This window comes from Momordica charantia (assembly GCF_013281855.1).
Source record: "Momordica charantia cultivar OHB3-1 chromosome 8 unlocalized genomic scaffold, Mcharantia_2.0 BLBB01000008.1, whole genome shotgun sequence".
Lineage (NCBI taxonomy): Eukaryota > Viridiplantae > Streptophyta > Magnoliopsida > Cucurbitales > Cucurbitaceae > Momordica > Momordica charantia.
The window spans coordinates 29,785,691-29,806,130 of record NW_028275166.1 but is presented as its reverse complement, the minus strand read 5'-3'; the positions used below and the strand labels follow the sequence as shown (position 1 = coordinate 29,806,130).

The 20,440-nt window shown below is 34.5% G+C and overlaps 2 protein-coding genes across 6 annotated transcripts; both read left to right on the top strand.

Annotated features, from left to right (window-relative positions):
• Positions 1 to 514: 514 nt before the first annotated feature.
• Positions 515 to 3,290, top strand: LOC111018162 (codeine O-demethylase). Its single transcript, XM_022294130.2, has 4 exons — positions 515 to 994; positions 1,656 to 1,906; positions 2,261 to 2,588; positions 2,924 to 3,290. The coding sequence occupies exons 1-4, from the start codon at positions 764 to 766 to the stop codon at positions 3,158 to 3,160; spliced, it is 1,047 nt and encodes a 348-aa protein (XP_022149822.1). The 5' UTR covers positions 515 to 763; the 3' UTR covers positions 3,161 to 3,290.
• Positions 3,291 to 4,330: 1,040 nt separating this feature from the next.
• On the top strand, positions 4,331 to 18,494 carry RPN13 (regulatory particle non-ATPase 13). 5 transcript variants are annotated; one of them, XR_002602370.2, is made up of 15 exons: positions 4,468 to 4,658; positions 4,744 to 4,820; positions 8,059 to 8,151; positions 11,068 to 11,127; positions 11,789 to 11,827; positions 14,215 to 14,289; positions 14,387 to 14,453; positions 15,024 to 15,102; positions 16,116 to 16,180; positions 16,273 to 16,296; positions 16,799 to 16,893; positions 16,966 to 17,043; positions 17,144 to 17,198; positions 17,835 to 17,916; positions 18,067 to 18,205. XR_002602370.2 is itself a non-coding variant. In XM_022294160.2 (14 exons), exons 2-14 carry the CDS (start codon positions 4,782 to 4,784, stop codon positions 18,201 to 18,203), a joined length of 906 nt encoding a protein of 301 aa, XP_022149852.1. In that variant the 5' UTR covers positions 4,331 to 4,461; positions 4,744 to 4,781; the 3' UTR covers positions 18,204 to 18,494. The 5 variants fall into 5 exon arrangements, 4 of the variants coding, with proteins under 4 accessions (XP_022149852.1, XP_022149851.1, XP_087983786.1 ...); XM_022294160.2 differs by lacking the exons at positions 4,468 to 4,658; positions 17,835 to 17,916 and adding an exon at positions 4,331 to 4,461 and having other exon boundaries at positions 18,067 to 18,494; XM_022294159.2 differs by lacking the exon at positions 17,835 to 17,916 and having other exon boundaries at positions 18,067 to 18,494.
• Positions 18,495 to 20,440: the final 1,946 nt, after the last annotated feature.

Genomic DNA, 20,440 nt, shown 5'->3' with positions numbered 1-20,440 from the left:
TGGTGATGTCCTCGTTCATAACAATGGCTTATGCTGACTCTAGTGGTGAAATTGCATGAATTTTTAGCATGTGAACCACAAATTATTACTCTGCTACTAATATTTCCATAAAGAAACGGGGATTTGGTAAAACTATAAGAATGAAATAAAAAGAAATCCAAGTATACTCATAATGAATTACCATCTCTAAGGTCGATAATGCTCTCATAATCGTCCTAAATAAAAACTTTTAATCAAAACGAATACAAAACAACAAGAATCAAATTAAAACTTTTAAAATCGCGAGTACCAGAAATGTAACATATTTTTAAATTAAGTATAATTGATTCCTTATATTCATCATTTACATATTACAACTCATGATATTATATTAAAAAATAAAAAATTTCCATATCTTTAGAATAGTGGTGGTGGTTTAACAACAACAAATTGGAATCAACGGAAAAGATAATTCATGTCTTTATCTAATTTGTTATTGTCCTTTCCCTTAATTTATTCCATAAAAATAAAAAACACACAAAAAAATATGAATCAACAAATTTAAATATTCGAGAGAGAGAGAGAGAGAACTGGGGAATATTCGTTGGCGCCATTGACTCCGATTTCGCTGAAGCTCGTCTTGGATCGTTGCAGTTTCTGTTTCATTTTCCAATCTTTCCTTCCTTCTTCAAATCTCTATAAATATGGAGGATCGTCGCCGGAAAAAGTTCGGTAGCGGTGGAAAACCCTAGGCCTTTCCGAGTTCCGATTTCGGAAATTGAAAATGGCCAGAAATGTTCTTGAAATGTCCATCAATGGCGAGGAGCCGCCGCGAGCGTACGTAGTGGAAGACTGTGCGTTCGGCGGCGCCGTCGACTGTGACTCGTCGGCGGGCGAAATTCCGGTCATCGACGTCGGCGTGTTTCTGCCGTCTTCGGCGGCGCCGGAGGCAGAGGTTTTAGACTCCGAATTGAGGAAACTCAGATCTGCTCTCGCAAAACACGGATGCTTTCAGGTTTATAAATTTAATTCCCTTCCATATTTTTCAAGTTTATTCATATTTTAATTTACAATTTTTTTCTCTCTCTCTCTCTCTCTCTTTTTTTTTTTCAAGTTTATTTATGTGATAACCGGTTTTCGTATTTAGTTTGATAATGTTTCTGGTTTCTCTAATAAACTTGATGGAAATTTTGTAAGCAACACAGCTAAGTTTTTTTTCTTTTTTTCTTTTTTTGTTATTTGTGTTTTCAATCTTTTTCTAAAACAAAAATAAAATGATCCGTTTGTCATTTTTAGCTTATAAAAAAATAATAATAATAATAAATATAACATAAAAAAATTTATCTATTTAATTTGAGATTTTAATTTTCACATAAAATTTTTACTTTTTTGTTTTTTAATTTAAAATTTTAGAGATTACGAAACAACTCGTCAAAATCAAAACAAATTAGATCAAGATGATCTAACTGATTACTTTTTTTATATATATAATATGTGAGAGTTGAGGATTTGAACTCACGACCTCTCAATCATACATATACGTCAATTATTGCCGAATTGAACTAAGTTCATATTGATGATTAGTACGTTTTTTTTAGTAATTAGGGGATTAAAATAGATATTTTAGAAGTTTAGAAACAATTGACCCATTCTAAAAAGTTGTGTTTGTTTCTTAGGCAATTGGACATGGAGTTTCAAGCTCACTTATTGACAAAATTCGTGAAGTTGGAAGAGAATTCTTTGAATTGGCAGAAGAAGAGAAAGCAAAGTATTGTCCATCAGGAGAGCATAAATTCGAAGGGTATGGAAATGATATAGTGGTTTCAGAGAAGCAAGTTCTTGATTGGAACTATCGTCTCTTCCTTCGAGTTCTCCCACATGACTCCATAAACCTCAATTTCTGGCCTCCAACTCCGAATGATTTTAGGTAATATTTTCATCCCTCGACTTCCAATTTTGGTTCGTTTTGGTCTATAAACTTTCGACTTTTGTTCATTTTAGTTCTCGTATTTTAAAAGTATATTTGTTCTGGTCCGTTCATTTTTATTTTTGTCTTTATTTCTTTCGATCATGAAATATTTCAGCATGGCACCTTATTCCCTCAATTTCTTGAAATGACGTATGGTAGGTTGTTAGATGTTGATTTTTCCAAAGGAGATTTGAAACTAAACGGTGCTGCAAGTATAAAAGTTAAAGTACTAAAATATGATTTAAACCGGCTCATAATTGCTTCTCCTTTTGTCTTGCTACCATGTTAAATTCATGACATTACTTTTTGCAGAGAAACCCTACACGAATATGTAAATAACATAAAGTTTGTGATGGAAGTTCTATACAAGGCGATAGCGAAGTCGCTGAACATCGAAGAAGACAGTTTCTTGAGCCAGTTCGGGGACCGATCGCCGATGAACGCGAGGTTTAACTTCTATCCACCGTGTTCAAGACCAGATTTGGTTCTTGGAGTAAAAGCTCATACAGATGGATCAGGCCTCACAGTTTTGTTGCAAGACAAAGAAATGGAAGGCCTTCAAGTTTTTGTAGATGAGAAATGGGTAAAAGTCCCTGTGCTTCCTCATGCTCTAGTTGTCAATGTTGGTGACCAATTGCAGGTAAAGAAAACTCTCGCTCTCTATTGAATTCTTTTTCGTCTTTTAGAGTGGAAGTTTGATTCTCCGATCTGTAAATTTAGTCCAGAATTTTGAATTTTATCTATCATGTGTTTTTTTTTTCTAAAACAAAGTTCTTACCCATCACAAAAATGTTAAAATTTATGAAAAATTCCATGCACAAAACAGAAAATCGGAAACGAAACAAGAAAATGAAACGAACATTAAGAACAAAATCATATAATTAAGTAGCATTTTTCGAGGCCACACTATCTTAACCATCACTTCTGGATTTGATTCGACTCGATTCGTGATTGTGTTTGAACATGAACTTGAAGATTATGAGCAATGGAATATTGAAGAGCCCATTGCATAGAGCAGTGACAAACTCAGAAAGGATGAGGATTTCATTGGCGATGTTTCACATTCCTGAGTTAGAGAGAGAGATTGGGCCATTGGATGGTTTGGTGGACGAAGAAACACCAAAGAAATACAAAACCATCAAGAACTATGGAGCTATCAACTATGAGTGCTATCAAAAAGGGATTGTACCACTTGACACTCTTAAAATCTAAGTTTAATATACCATTTTAGTTTACGTGACTTTTATCAATGTATTTATAATTGTTGTTCATCTTTAGTTCATATACTTTCGCAACAATTATTTTGGACTCTGTACTTTTATAAAGTTATCATTTTGATTCATTCGTTTTTATTTTTATCTCATTTCATTTTATCATAATTTTAACATGACATTTGATTCGCTGAATTTCTTAAAATGTAGTCATAGATTTGTATTAAAATATTTTAATTTCTTTCACAAAATTTTTTGAAAATATAGTCAAAGTATAGAGACTAAAATAAATTAGAGCTAAATTATGTCTAAGTAAACTAACTCATTGTGCTGATTTATCGTCTCCGAGTCAATGATCCCATGCCTTGAAATTTTATTATCTCGGCTCCTTGATGCGCTCTCCTTGCCCTCTATTTTCGAGTCTCGCAACGTTTTCTCTCTAGAAATCTTCTAAAACTTCCTCAAGCAACGACTAGAACCCTGTTTTTATAAGTGAGAACGCATAAGCATCACGATGCTATTAGTGAGTGTCATGTCGTTGTACAAAAAATTGACAAAAACTCAAATTTCATATCATCATACAACATTACATGACGTGTATACTTCTTAGTCTCATGCTCTTTTCTACCCGCTTCAAGTACCACATGGCGCCATAAGATGCACCTTGGCATTGTTCTCTCGAGTATTGGACTCATTGTTTGTTATGTACTCTTTCTCATTCATTTTAACCCTAATTTTTATCTCAGTTATTCTAATAATTAATTCCCTTACAAGTTATAATACAAAAACTAACCAATAATCTAATTATAATTCTTAGAAAATATAACTCACAGGGTATGTTTGTCACCTGTAATAGTTCCCTAAATTTTGAATCCCTGACCTTTCAATTCCTAAACTTTAAATTGTGAATAATAAATATTTGACTTATGAAACTCTTTTAAATTTAGAGATCCTTTAGATATATTTGTTAAAGTTTAGAGATTTATACAAGTTAAAACAATTATCAAATATAACTATAAATTCTAAAAGTTAAACTCGTGGTTAACCTTAACATATCTTAACTAAATCAAGATTGTGAATTCGAATTCTCATCGTGATATTGTATCTAGAAAAACAAAGAATAAACTCGTGATTTAACTTATAATTTAACCCATATATATATATTTTTGCTCTTAAAACAATGGGATAAAAAGGGATTCTCAATTTCTCATGGGTTACGGTGCCGAATAAAAGTTCCCAATCGGAGTGATTCGTAAATAATTTCCACCACCGCGCATAAAATAAAGCTGCTTTCAGTTCAAGGTAAGTACCCATTTCACAAAGAAAGAAGCTTAATCTGCCATTTCAATGCTCGTCTCCTCTTCCCATTCTTATTTTCCCACAAATTTCTGAATCGCCTTCTGGGTATACGCCCCACAATTCTTCTCACAATTTAAGCTGCTTAAAATCTTTGATTCCGACCCCGGAAAGGGTTTTCGGTGTTCAATTTCCCGTCTCAGGTTTAGTTTCTTTGGGGAACTTTGATTGGTTTTGTGGGATTGTTCGTTTTGGTGTTTCTTACCGTTTATTTTTGCTTTGTGGTAGTTCTGTCGCTGTTGGAAGTGAATCGAATAAGTGAAGATATGGACTCGTCGTCTACAGAGGCCGTTACGGTAATGCAGGTATAATGTGTAGGCTTGACCTTAAATGTATTTTGCTGTACATGTACGTTATATATATCTACTCATTGATTCGTTTTGAGTCTATAGTTGCGAGGAGCAAGAGAGGAAGAAAGGTGGTGAGAGGGGATCTATGTTATAGGGGCTGCATGTTTCACTTTTATATGAATAATTCTAGTTTGATCATTGGAGCTAATTTTTATCTACTTATTACTTTGATTGAAAACGACGCCTTTAATAAGGAAAATGATAGAACAAGGAGGCCATAAAAAGTGGGAATCCAAGTCCCCAACAAACCAAACACCAAAAAAGATTCACTTACTAGAAAACCCTTGTAAAGTAGAACAAAATCTTAACCATCATGGGATGGCCCAAGTGGTCAATAAGGGCCCATGTAAATAGTACTTGTATTTTTCCTGATGAATTCACACAAATGCATGTCGAGGACTTTTGGTGATATTAGGGAAAAGATCTTCTAGGCCGCCCATCGACTATCACCATTATCATAAAGTTGTGTAGGTGTAGCTTGGGAATGAAACACCACCAATAATATGTAATTTCTATAGTGCGGATATTTGCAGATGAAGATTTTGCCTATTATGATCAGAAGCAATGCATTATTTTGTCATCTCAATATCTATTCCATTCAGTATCTTGTCATGTCAATAGCGATGGGTTTTTTGAGAGTTGTGGCCTTTGGGTTGAGAATCAATATGGAGAAATATGCAGTTCTTTGAATTAATATTCCTTTTGATAGGGTTAAAGAGGTGTCTCAAGCAAGGGGTTCAGCCGTAGGTGAACTTCCTGTTTCATATTTAGAAGTGTCTTTTGGTGGTAATCAAGGGGGTAAAGCTTTGGAAACCATTAGAGGAAAGGGTGCCTAAGAATACAGTTTTGGAAACTATTTGAGGAAAGAATGCTTAAGGAGGCAGGAAAGTGGAGTAATTTTGGCTCATCTGTAGGAGGTAGGTTAACCTTAAAACCATGTTGAACATTCTAACCTACCGATTTATATGATGATAGTTTTTCCCTTGTCAAGAAAGGCCATTCTTAAGCTTGAGAGGTAGACGTTTTTTTTTATGGAAAGGAAGCACAGGTGGCAAACTGACCGTGCGGTGAATTGGAGAACTTCTTTGCTGCCAGTTGAAATTGGTGGTTTGGGTGTAGACAATATAATGGCGAGGATTGAAACTTTTTTTTAGTACAACATGTGGGGGTGGGGATCGAACTCACAACCTGGTTGGAGATATATGTCTATTACCGCTGAGCTATGCGCGCTTTGGCTTGAGGATTAAACTTTACTCACTAAATGACCTTTTATGTTTACAAGAGAATAATGGGAATTGGGGTGTCAAATTAGCATGAGCATCTATTTGGTGGTTTACCAAGATTAGCAAAATAGGTTTTTACCAAAGTCATTGGTGGTGAAGTATTGCAAAGTTGTTTTAGATGGTATGAAATTACAAAAAGGAAAAAAAAAAAAAGGGAGAAATACCAACCCTCAAGCTAATAAACTGATAAAAAATTATTCTAATGAGAACAAAGAGAGTTCAGACTATATGAATTGAAAGGGGTATAAACTTTACACCAAGAGAGAGCTACAAAATAACATAGTAAAAGAAAACCACAAAAGGTTTTTCCTTATTGTTGAAAAATTCGTTGTTTTTCTCAAGCCAATGTAGCCAAAAGGAGGCCTTGATAAATTTAAACTGCATGACCTTTCCATCAGTTGTGAAAGGATGGCCTTCAAGTAATGTTTTGGAGAGCCATATAGGAACCAAAATTGTGAAGGAAGAGGCACCAAAGATTTCCTGCGAAGGAATAAGTATTGAGAAAGAAATAGCTTTGGGTTTTTATTTTATTATTATTATTAATTTTTTTTTTTTGCGCATCTAGTACTAATCCAACTAGTGGGAAGTCTCTTTTGAATGATATCATGAGTGCTAATTCAACTGTGAGCAATTTCCAAAAAATAATTCGACTTTCTTTGGATATTTTGAGAACTTACCATACCAAACTTAGGAGAAAAGAGAGATGTTTCCAAGCTTCCTTTGAGTCGAGTCAACCTATTGAGTCAAGTCAACAATCCTATACAACTATCTTGTTGATCTTTGAAGGAGAAGGAAGAGAACGTTAAGTAGGGAGAGGCCCATTATGAAACTTTATCATCATAAAGTTATTTTGGAGGCTACGGCCCAAATTAGTAGAGTTTCCAGTGTCTTCCATAGTAGGGAATTTTGGCTGGTCAAAGCATAGAGATTTGGGAAAGCCAATGCAAAAGGAGCCTCACAAATCCATAAATCTTCCCAAAACATGGTTACAGTACAGATGATGATGGTTCTATTTATGAAGAGACCCTCGTAACTTGTAACTGACTTTCCAAGGCCCCCGTAAGAGTGCAGAGAGAAAGAATGTAGCGAAAAATTGTGATGTGTGGCACCATAGTTACTTTCCTTTATAAGGAATTAGCCATATGATCCCTCCAACAATTTATCTGTAAAGTCTATGATCAAGGCTATTACAGCTAATCATGATACCCAATCCTTCTCCTCCTATGATGAAATTTGGAGAGAAAATTATTCGAGAAGAGTCAATTTTTTTTTGCTGGGAACTCAGCCACAGAGCCATAAATACTCAAGACTTCATCCAACGAAGACTTCCAATGCTTGCCATATCCCCAAATTGGTGTATTATGTGTGGGAAAAGAGCTGAGACCCAAGATCACCTTTTTGTATCTTGAGAATTTGCAAGCAGATTCTTGAGGTTTATTGTAGAAGCTTTTGGTTGGCAGGCTCCTATTCCTGTGGACATCATTTATATTTTACAAGCTCTTTTGGGGACACCCCTTTGAAAAGGACAAGAAGATTTTGGTCTCTCTTCATTAGGTCTTTCATTTGGTGTCTTTGGAGGGAAAGAAATAACATAACATTCAACGACAAATTCCAGCCTTTCAACAACTTTTTTAACGGTGTTTTGGTTTTGACATTAAGCTGGTGTAAATGTTACTTTACCTCTTTTTCAAATTATAGCTTGAATGATCTTTTGATGAGTTGGAAGGTCTTTTTGTAGTCTCATTCCTTGGATTCTTCTCTTTTTGTATATTTCATCACATCAATGAAGTACTACTTTCTCACGTAATAAAAAAAAATGAAGTACTACTTTCTCATTAGAAATAGAAGAATTCTCATATTCTTTATTTTGAGCTCACATTTTATTTGTTCCAAATTAACTGTCATGGCAGGAAATACTTTTGGAATTTCGTGCAGGAAAAATGTGTTTTGAAGGAAAAAGGGTTGTACCTGATACACGTAAAGGACTTGTTCGTATTGGAAGGGTAAGTTTAATATTTTACATATTTACATATTTCTATTTTTTGTGGAATTGATTCCTTTTTATGAGACTCCCGCATTGGTTGAAGGCAAACTTAAGATATACAATGGCGCCAGAACCAAATTTTTAGTGGATATATGGGAAGGGACGAAGTGAAGAAGGAAGATGGGGCAATTGCCCCCTCTGGGTTTGTCTTAAAGTAAAAAAGTTATATAAAAAAGTTAAAGCTTTTAAATATATATTTTCTCTATTTTACCCCTTTAGATTTTCAGAAATAAACAATTATGTGTAAAAGTCAGAATGTAAAATTTTGCCCATTTTTGTGAAATTTTTTTACTCCATTAGGTTGGTCATATGTTGGTTGTTGACTAGTTGGTTGATCCTTTTTTCTAAGTACAGTAATTGTGGGGTGGTGGGGATCAAACCATCAATGTTTGTGATGGTAATAGGTGCTGCCTTATTGACAGAGGGATGCTCGGATTGGCTAGTTGGTTGATCTATATTGGTGTCTTATTTAACTTGATTACCATCCTCTCATGACCATTGGATCATTATCACTAGCATCTTTGATAAGAGAAAATGGAATCAATAGTTTAAACCTGATCATTAGGAAAAGCCCCAGCGATGAATATCCCATCTATTATGTTGATGGGGTCCTTGCACCCCATTAAATTGGGCATCATAATTTGGAGCCGAAAAGTGATGTGAGTTTCTTTGTACCCCCTAGAGTTCCCCTTGAGAGGAATTCTTTTTGGCACTCTATCATTTCTAGTCTTTATGGTGAGGAAAAGGGGGCTGGTTTATATGCAAACACCATAAGCTTGAAGCCTTAAATCATTGGACATTTGTGGTTCAATATAGAAAGATCCAAGAAGAATCCTCCCTCATCAGAACTGGCGATGGGGACAGTATCAATTTTTGGCGTCAACATCAAGGAGACAATCCTGAATTTTCCAGCTCTATAATAACAAAGAAGTTACTTTAAAGGCGGAAGGCCAAGCAAAAGTCCTTTGGTCGAACGTGATTGTGGGTCTACTTTGGAGAGGTGTGGCACGAAAGAAACAAAAGAACTTTCCAAGATAGAGACACGGAGAGTGCTACTTTTTGGGATTTTGTAAAAATTTTGCCTCTTCTTAGTCATCATCAAAAGTTACCTATGCTCATCATATATATATATAATCGAGAAAAAATCGTTCTTTCATTGAGAAGAATGAAAGAATACAAAAGGGGCAACTATAGGGCCAACAAAAACCCAAGAAAGATGGGTTTGCAAAGCACAGCTCAAAAAGAACCTAATCTAACAAAACATAAAAAGGACTCTAATCCAAAAGAATAAGACTCACTTAACGAATAGTTACAAAAGTCTCTTGAAATAGACACTGAAAGTGAGACATTAAATCTAGCAAGGGACCCAACCTCATACTAAAACCTCTTCACTACCCTAAAGATTCTATTGTTCCTCTCAAGCTAGATACACCATAAAACTGCAAAAAGCCCGCCCTCCCCTCCCTTTTAACGCATTTTTTGATAGAGTTATTGTGTTAGCTCTTGGCTGGTTTTCATATTTTTATTTCCCTTTTAATAGCTACAATCTCAAGGATCTTGGAAGGCCTTTTTGTAATCCAGCCTTTGGGTCCCTTTTGTATATTGCATCTCATCAATCAAATTATTATTTCTTACCCCCCCCAAAAAAAAAAAAACTGCAAAAAGTGAGCCCTCTAGAGAATACTATAATTCTCTCTAATGTGTGGATGAAACAGAATCTCCTCCATCGTTAAATAAAGATCCTTGTACTGGGCCAAATAGACCCCAAAACCTCAAGAAAACAGTCTCTAAGGGAGCAAGTGAACCGACAATTCCAAAAATATGCTCTTCACTTAGCAATATGGAGGGTATTGGTCATCACCAGTGCCACTATCCTTTTCCTCTTCCCTTTCGTATTTGCTAAAAGTTACTTTATTAAAATTTTCCTAAGAGAACTTCATTCTTCTTCATATATCCCCAGTGTTGAACCCCCTTACTCATCATTAAAAACACCTGCTGATGGGAATGATTCATTTCCTCCAAGTTTGGCCTCTTTTTCAAGAACTTTGCTTGTGTCTTCTAATTATCTTTGTAGACTTCCATGAGATAGAAAAAAAAACAAAGCATGAAATGGCATACTAGAAAGAACCAAATATATCGAAGTCAACCGGCAACCCTACCTCCATTTTTTTTTATAAGAAACCGAGCTTTTATTTAAAGGCGTATAAAAAAAATGACAATAAATAAACAGCTCAACAAAAAGAAGCCAAGCCTACAAAAAGGGGCTACAATCGAATCCACAATAATAACACCTCACAGATAATTACAAAACTCTTTTATAATCGAGGCCTATGAGGAAGGATTAAATCTAATAAGCTCAAAGGTAGCTTTCCCTGACCTCTCTAACCGTTAACCTCTCTAACCCTCTGAAAACTCTATTATTTCTCTCAACCCTATATTTGTTGTCACCGACAGTTGAACCTTTATTTATTTATTTGGTTGTTGTATTTCTGTGTTTTTTATTTTCCCTCTTGGTTTATACTTTGCTTGGTTTGCATTTTTCTATACTTCAAGAAAGCTGGTTTTCCCTCTAAAGAAAAAAGGAAGAAAGAAAGGGGGAGGGGAGGTTTATCCTTTGTTTTGGTTTGCCTTTTTCTATACTTCATGAAAGCTGGTTATCTCTTTAAAGAAAAAAGTAAGAAAGAAAGGGGGAGGGGGGGTATCCTTGTATGTTTCTGAAATTTTCTTTCCTCTGTTGTTGTTAAATATATTTATTTGTTTCCCCTTGTTATGTATGTGTAGATCTGTTAGGGTCATGCTTTCTAGTTGAACCTAATTCTTTGTCAGATAAAACTAACGTTTCTGATTGAACCTCGTGTTATCTTTTCTATGTCAGGGTGAGGAGGGATTGCTGCACTTTCAATGGCTTGATCGGACACAAAATGTCATCGAAGATGTATCCTGATTATTGTTGTGTCAATTGTCAATTCTTTGTTTCTTGGTCAATGAATATACCTTTCAAAGATCTTATAGACTATTTGATTCACTTGACATTTTAAAGCTCAATCCCACTAGAAAATGGACAAAGGATAAAGATGAGTTGAAAAGATTCATATCTCAGAGCATACATTAATATAAGTCCAGGACCTACATTTTAAGCCCTAATGAAGAGCAATTTTTCTTTTTGTTCCCCCTGTTTAATAATACTTCATCGCGAAATATTTTTTAATATCCTAGTTGAAATGCAGTAAAAAGACAATTAACTAAGCTCCCATAATGAAAACAAACCTTCTGTTAATGGAAATAGATATTCGGTTGTGACTCTCTCCAAGCAGTGGAAATAATTTTAATTTTAATATCATATTTTTTAAAATTTTTGGTGTGTCTTTTCTTATTGAGTGGTCCATACTTTCTGTTGCATGGATGGCTTTTGTTTCATGTTGATTGCATGTTCTCTCTTTATTAGTATATTCATTAAAGTTGATGTGTCATAGTAATAAGACCATATTCACTATGTTGTTGCATCGGAGTCTTCTCTTTTCTGTAGATGACTTCTTTCTGCCATTACCATTTTATTGGCTAGATGTTTTTGATTTCCTTAACACAAGGTATCAAAGGATCAGATTGTTTTTCCTGATGAAGCTGTTTTTGAGAAGGTGTGTTATACTCACTCTCTCTCTCTCTCTAAACAAAAAGGAAAAAGGAAAAAAGAAGCACTTATATTGAAAAAATAGAAAGAACTATAAAGTGGGAGAAGGGGGGAACTAGGAGTGCAATCCTATCTAAAGAAGGTAAGGATATTAGAAAGAATCAAGCAGTAACTGAAAAGGAAGAAAATTACCATAACTTTCTGTAATCAGATGCTCAGAAAGGTACATTAAAACACATGTTTCCAAGCTCCCCTTCCGTGTCTCTAGTCTCTTCAAAGACTTCCCACGAGACTACTATAATGAAATTTGTCCTAATAATCCTAAATTTTGTCCCTAAAATTTATACTGAAAAGTTCGAACAACTAATCTCCCACTTCCATGGGTGCAACTCAATAAAGGTCAAAAGTCTTTCATTGTTTCTTCCAAATGCTGTGGGAGAAGTAGAATTGTATAGACAGCTGATCGACATTTTTCCACTCTTCTATACAAACACACATCCATTGAATGAACAAGGTGGGGTATCTTTGAACCCACTTGTTAATTAGCATTGATCATTGAATTTCTGAAGTACACAACCAAACAAAAAAAATCTCAACTTTTGGGGGGCTTTGGATTTCCAATCAGCAGACTAACTCAGGGGATAAGACATAGATGCTACCCTGTAATAAGTTTTCATTAGAATGATTTACCTGAAAGGTTTCTTAATGGTTGTGAGTTTCTGACTAGACAACCATAATGTCAAGTCATGCCTTGAGCAAAGTAGTCCAACCTCTCCCAGATTAGAATCAAGGGCCGTCTATCTCCAGCCCTCATTCATATTTCGTCTAGAACTCAAAGTTCTAAGATTATGATTAGCTTGAGTATGAGTGTGAATCTGAGAAAATTTGATGGATTAGTTACATTTCTCCCAATAGGAGAGATTTCGTAATTCATTTTGCTTTTGGGATTCAGCCTTTGCATGTTTCATTGTTACAATGAATTGTTTTGTTTATTATGAAAAGGGTTGGTGAGGAAGGGTGCTAGTTCAGGAAATAGAACTCCAATTACAGTGACTGCTTCCCCAACTTTAGTACTCCAACCATTGGTAATGACAGAGTGCCACATTAATGCTTGCTTAAATTATGGGACTAAATTTTTATTATTAAACTGGCATTTCGGAGGTGTTTGTAGATGTCTCGCATATATATGTATGTTCGTATGATGACCTTAACGATCATGAAGTCAGTAAATGATTAAATAACTGAGCAGTAAATGGTAGTCGGGTGAATAAATAAGTAATCGCTTAACTAATTACAATATAAGGCGTCATTCAGTCACAGAGAGATCCAAAATCTCTCTTCCCCATCTTTATCCTAAAAATTAGCCAATTTCTCCAATTAGTGTTCCATTTGAAAAGTTGCAAAAGGAAATGGTTTCTTGTGAAGTATTTTGGGCTAGAAGAATGTTGGTGTTGCTCTCCTAGCGGAAAAAAGAGTTAGCTGAAGCATTCTCTATCTGCGCTTGCTTCTTCTATTTGAAGAAAGGAGATCCAAGAAGACTCATTTTAGGCTATCTCCTTGGTTCTTTAAAGGTCTCCTCCTCTTGATATTTTGGCATTTGAAATTCTCATTTGAGTTATCGGGATAGAAGAAGGTCAGATCTGTTTTCCGATTGACAAAAGGGGTAGGCACTGCAAGCCATAAGTTATTATTCTTGAAGTTGGTCTTTTGAGGTCTTATTTCATATTTGAAGGGACCAATTCACTCTCTTTTGGCACGGTTCATTGTCAAGTTTTTTGAAGATCATCAGCTTGTCTTAACTTGTTTCTTCTGACCTTTTCTTGTATTGGCTCTTTTATATGTATTTGTTCGTCTTTTTTACTGCTCTTTCACTTCTTCAGGAGTTTGTATCTTTGAACGATTTGTTCTTCCATACATCAATGAAAAGTTTGTATCTTGTTAAAAAAAGTATTCAATTTCTCTCTTCCAAATCTTCCTCTATTTCTATACAATTTTATTGTCAAAATGATCCTGGATTTCTCCTTCAAATCTAGACCATTAGCAACTTGGTAGAAAAAGTTTCCCATTCCCATAGGTGCATAAGTTCTTTTGCTTCATGCCACTAGGGTTCTTTTACGGGAGGTTTGTTTGGAGAAATAGGAGAATCTTTCAAGGAGCGGAGAGGGCTTGGCAAGATGTTGATGTGTTTAATTTTGTGGCTTTCCCTTGTAGTGTTTTGTCTAATTCTTTTTGTACCTACTTATTTCTTCTACCATTAAATAATTGCTTGGCTTTTAATTTTTTTGTTTCTTATCCAAACACCCCTCCCCCCCCCCCCCCCCCCCCCCCCAAAAAAAAAAATACAATTCTTTTCTATTTTCATCTATGATCATTGTATTGTTTGGTCTACTTAAGGTTAATCAAGCGTCGGGAAGAGTTTACTTATTGAAGTTTAAAACAGATGACAGAAAGTTCTTCTTTTGGATGCAGGTCAGCATCTGTGATTACTTTTTGTTGTTTGAAAAAAGTTGATTTGTATTCTACTATTTTCACAATTCTGACTATTGTTAGATATAACTGTAATCAGGAGCCCAAAGCTGAAGAGGACCAGCAGTTGTGTAGCTCCATCAACGACTACCTAAATCGGCCATTGGGTACTTCCTAGTTATCCTATTTGTTCGAGTATTTGCTGACTGAAGCTTGTAATAATAACTTCCTAACCAGTTTATGCTCTGGGTCAAGTGTCGGCTATTATTTATAGTTCTGTGTCACATGTTGCATACATACATACAACGCTTATATTACTGAAATGTTCTGGCACTTGAATTTACATTTTCCAAAGTTTCTTTATCGTCTAACGATTATCATTAACATACATGAACCTAACTAGACCTGCAAAATGGATGAAGAAACCACATAAATATATTGTGGAAATTGTTTTTCACTAACTGCCATCTTCGTTGCACATTCCTAGTTAGTCAGTTGTGTGAATCATTTTGGATTTATGCTAATGAATGATATCAAAATTGGCATGTGTGACATATTAATGCCGGCATTAAAATATGACGTATTGGTTTCTCTGGAATTAAGTACATCCATAATGGAAGTTCAGTGGAATGTGTGCTGGAATTAATTGTTTGGTTTTGAGTGCACGGGATCACAGAGGAGCTGCTTTATAACCAGTTGTCCACCCCATTACCTCTATTTTTGTTTATGTTGGTCAGAGTTCCTTGAGGAAGAACCTGTTGCTTCCACTCCTATACAAGTTTCAGAAGGCACAGTCGAAGAAAATATCCCATCAAGGTATAGCAAAGACCTACCTCTTTGTTTGGCTTTATTAATTTCTTTAGAAGCCCTTTTGAGGCTTCAAATGGGTTTTCTTTGGGCTGTAGTAGCCCTAGCTGCACTTTCAAGTACAGCACAGAGAAAAATATCCAATCAAAGTATAGCAATGACCTAACTTTTTTTAAAATAACCCTTTTGAATCTTCAAATGGGTTGGGTGGTATAGCCTAGCCCTAGCTACACCTTCAAGTCATTTTTAAATAATGAAGAAAATCATATAGAAAATTTAATAGTGGTAACTTTTCACAGAAATAAAAAAGAAAAAAAAATTATAGCAATGGGAAATTGTCGCCTGTTCTTATGTGATTCAACTGAAATCTAATTTCAAGTGAGAATACTTGGTGGGAAGAGAACTTTCGAGTGAGTTTGAGATAACTTTAAAGTGTAATTTTTTTTTTTAGTAAAATACTGGAGAAGCATCCATTAGTGCATTGTTTGAAAGTACAAAGTGTTTAAAATTTGAAAAATCACTTACGATTAGGTAATGTGAAAATTTTCAATTTTTTAAAAATACTTTCTAATCCATTGACAGCACTTTCACCCATTGATAAACTCATAATTTTGACAGAAATAACTTTTCTTATTAAAGAGAATGTTATAACTTATAATGCATTCAAAAAAAGAAGAAAAAAATCAGGAAACAGTTATTAATTGTTACTGACTTTTGTTTTTAGAAACAAATAACTATTTTGAAAACAGTATAATCTCTCAGTTTTTCAGTAACTAATATTGAGAAGAGTTTGTAATTATATTTCTAAATTTGTTGGAGATAGCTGAACCCTATTTCTTCAAGTCTTGTGAGCATAGGCTACGTGTGATTTGGATTTTGGGATGTGTTGTATGAAAATTTTCCTACTTTCTATTTCTTAGTCTGAATATTTTCCCTTAATGGTTTTGTTTTGTTTTGTTTTTATGTTTTTCCTCCGTTGGCTAAAAATTTTGCCAATCAATTTTGATGTCATGACATTGAAGCTCCTCACTACGGCCAGTGAAGTTGGAAGACCTGCAAAGAATTTTAAGTAACATTGACTCTTCTGGTACAAGCCCCTCGAACATGTTCTAGTTCTCATTCTGTTCCTTTTGATCACTCCAAAATCTAATACTTTTGTGCCGGTGTTGAACTCTGCAGATATTGATCTTGATCCAGATGCAGGTAATAAGTGACATGAAAAAATCTTTCACATTTCTTGTTGTCTATCATGTAGATGTAATAATGTATTGTATCATTCATCTGGGAGAATTCCTCCCATTTGTACGAATCATGTATTTTTAAAAGTATTTTTTAAAAGCGATTGATATTCAACCAATGTTTGTCTATCTTTTAGATAAGAAAACTATTTCATTAATCAATATAATTTACAAGACATAAAGCTACCAAATTAAAGGATAATTTCTCCCATTGGTAGAAGTAGAAATCATAGAATGGTAAAAAAAGACTCAAAACTACAGAAGGTTATCCCTACCCACAACCTTAGAAAATTCTTCTACTCCTTTCCAGCGAGTCTCCTAATGAGTTCCAAGGTCATCCAACTTCAACCAGAGAATCTTAGCTTTGTCTTAGAAAGTTGGCATAATTTTGTTCGTTCTACTTTTCTTATCTTCTCCCTTTCCCTATAAATTTACAGTTTTATGTTGGCACTTCCTCTATAATGCAGGTTTTGGATTGGGAGATTTATTAAAGCCTGACCTGATAATGCCATTGCTGGAAACGTTGCCGTTGGAACAGAGTTTAGCTTCTTATTTACCTGAGGTATGCACCACTTTGGTACTTGATCGATCCCTTTGATACTTTATTTTTCGTTTGATTATGTTCTGATTGCAGGGTCCATGGTCTCCTGAGGATATATTGGAACTGTTACAAAGTCCACCTTTTCGTCAACAAGTAGAGTCATTTACTTATGTAATAATCTAAACTCTAGATTTTGGTTTCTTACTTATTAATATTTGGTGCTCAAATTTGTTTGTTCTCTTACCATATTTTGGTATTGATGTTTCTCTAGGTTCTTCGGACTGGACAGATAGATTTGTCTCAGTTTGGAATAGACCCGAGCAAATGTAAGTAGATTGTGCTTTGATGAGCTTTTACTTTTTCAATAAATGGCATGCTGCTAGTTTTGATATCTGAATGCACACACTTACTGTTTCGTTTTATCATTTTTTGACAAAGTGGCAGATGATCTTGTTCTTTTTCCAAAATAAATAAATAAATGTCATGCTTCTAGGCATTGTTGTCTTCACATTAATTTTGTTGTCGGGGGTGGGGACTTTATTCTCCTTGTTGAGAGGTTGGCTTTAGTAATGGTGATCTCGAGGGGTGTCCAGATGGTAAGAGTTTATAATACTTGAAGACGGTTGTCATGTGAGATTAGTTGAGGTACGCGTAAGCTGGTCCAATCTGGAGACAGCTTTGAAGGTGTCCTAAGTTCAAGTCCTAAATAGGACCCATTTGGTAATGTTTTTGTTTCATATTTCTTGTTTCCCATTTCTCCTTTCTCATTTTCTATTTCTTGTTCCCTCTTTTCAATAAACACTGAACTATGTTTGGTTTTTTTTCTTATTTCTTTCTTTTTTATTGAAAAAATAATGAAAACATAGTTGTTAAATAATGAACTGTGTTTGATTTTGTTGTTTCCAAAATTTGTACACAATTTTAGAAACGTTTGCCAAACACTCATCACTTATGTTTCTCAGAAATTGGAAACAAAAAACATAAAAGTTATCAACCATGCTCTTAAAAACTTGGTGGGCGAAGCATCCTTGGGGATTAGAAGAGGTAGGGCCGTGAACAAGGAGTGCGACCTCATTACTCTGATTAAAAGAAAAAGTGATAGATTTGCATCTGCTGCACCCGACCTGGTTGTCAGTTCCTTTTCTTGCTGCTCTAAAAAATTGCAGTGTTTAAAGATTCTCCCGTTTCTTGCAGACAAGTTTACAGTATTGTCTTTTCTCGAGGCCCTCGAGGATTCTGTTTCCAAAATGCCAAATTCCGAGCAGGGGCAAGATGACAAGGATGTAAGATCTCAGTCCTGTAATCGTAACGACTCAATGGATGAATCATAGTAGGAAGATATTCAAATTCTGTGTTCGCTTATCAGTTGCAAATCTCATTGTTTGTTATCGGCAAAGAGAAGATTGTTTGGTCGCTTCCTGTCTTTTCATGTATACACTAGAGAGGAACTAGAATTCCTTGAGGAACAAAAAGGTGCTGATTTTTATCTGCAATTTTATATCTTATATGGGCCGACAATCTATCTTAGTTTTATATCATTAATCTCATTGTAAGTTTTAGACTTTTTGAAGAATTTAACTGTATATTGACTGAGAATAGTTCCATTAGTGTCTTTTTTGTCATTTTTCTTGGACAGGATGCTTTTTTAATTGGGAGATTTTTGGAGTAGAAATGAGCCGGGAAGGATGTTATACTAGACTTGGGAAAATGAGTTCCTAATTACATTGCTAATAAGTTTTTGTTTATCATAATACCTGCAACCCCATGTTGAAATTCACTTGATACGTTACTAAGTCACTTGATATAGTAGTAGATATTTTATTAGTCACGTGATATAGTAATAGATATTTTATCTATTGAGCTATACTCGGATTCATTGTTAAGTTATATTGATTTGTCGCTAAAACTTCTATCACCTGTTAATATGAACAGATAAATGTTGAGAATGTTGAATGGTTGTATTGATCCATTCATATTATCCTAATTTGAAAGAATGTTTTTCTTATATTTTGGATATGAAAATGGAACAGGGCAATAATAAAAAAAAAAGTAATATTTTCATGGGAGAACTATTCGACATTGCCATAATTGATAGTCTTGAAGTCTTAAATATGTGGCTATTATAATTTAAACACATTCTCAAGTCATTATAATTTAAACATATTCTCAAAGTCCTTATAGGGCAGGGTCGGGGGCCATCCCATCCTTGCCTTGTTGAGGATTTTGTTTCATTCCTGAAATTTTGGGGGTGGGGATTCCCGAGGGGAACCCGTCTCCGATGTGTATATATTCCTTTTTTTTTCTTAAGAAATATTTATAAAGATATTTTGGCTACTAGTATAGGAAGGAATTGGGCTTCGAGCTGTATTTATATTATTATATATAAAATGTAAAATATTAAAATGGGAGAACCTGATCCCTGGTTTGATCTTGTCCCTCATTAAACTAGAGATTTTCTAGTCCGATCGGATTGATACAGAGATTGGGTCTTGCAGGTTTTTTGGTCATCTATAGTGATCACTAGACTAATCTATAGAATGACTTTTTTATATCAAACAATTAATTTTGTAGTTAAAAAATGTCTCATTTGATTTTCTTTTTTCAGAAAAATTGCAAATGCTGCTTATGAAAGGAATTGTTACAGCGTATCTTTGACTTTTCAATTTGAGTAATTACCTTTATGTAATTATAAATCTTTTTAATTAAACCCCGCCATTATAGTGAGTGGTGAAATATGTTTGGAAGTTGAATATAAAGTGAAGAATGGAAGGTTCTACAACATTCACTTATGAGTTAAATTTGTATCACTAATTGAAAATAAATTACGTTATTATGTCATTTTGTCTATCTTTTTTATTCTTTTTTTTTGGTACAATAATGTAGGTTGAGGGACTAAACTTTCAACTTCAAGATAGGTGATAGGAGTCTTTATCTATTGATCTATGTTCGGATTGACTTACACCTTCTTCGAAAATTGTAAAAAGTAACCCAACAAATTTTGAGCTTTAGAAAATTGACTCAATCGTGGACGTTAAGGTTTTTATCCATGTAAGCCACATGTCAAAATATACTCTCGTCCCTATTCATTGAATATACCATAATAAGCTCTCAACTTTTTTACTAACCAATTGTAGAGTATATATTTCAATAGGCATGTTTTTCATCCTTTCTTCCCATGTTAATTCATCACTTCTAAAAAAATATCCACTTTTTCACCACATTCTCCACATTTTACTAGCATGTTAAAGCGTACTTAAAAGGGTTAAAAAATTGTAAGAACAGTGTTATAAAAGATAGCAACATTATCTTTGTATGTTTTTCCATTTATGTCATGCTACACGTCTTTAAGAATGGAATGTACTCACTTGTAAAACCATCTAGTTGGGATTTATATAGTCTTAATCCGAGTTTCACGGAACCTGAAACAAGACTATATAAGTGTCATTGATAAGATTATACCAGTCTCGTTATGTCATTGTATAAAATTTCTACGTTATTGATTTATTTAGCCTTTTTTTTAGGCACAACATGTTGGGGAGAGGATTCGAGGTAAATACCAATTACCGTT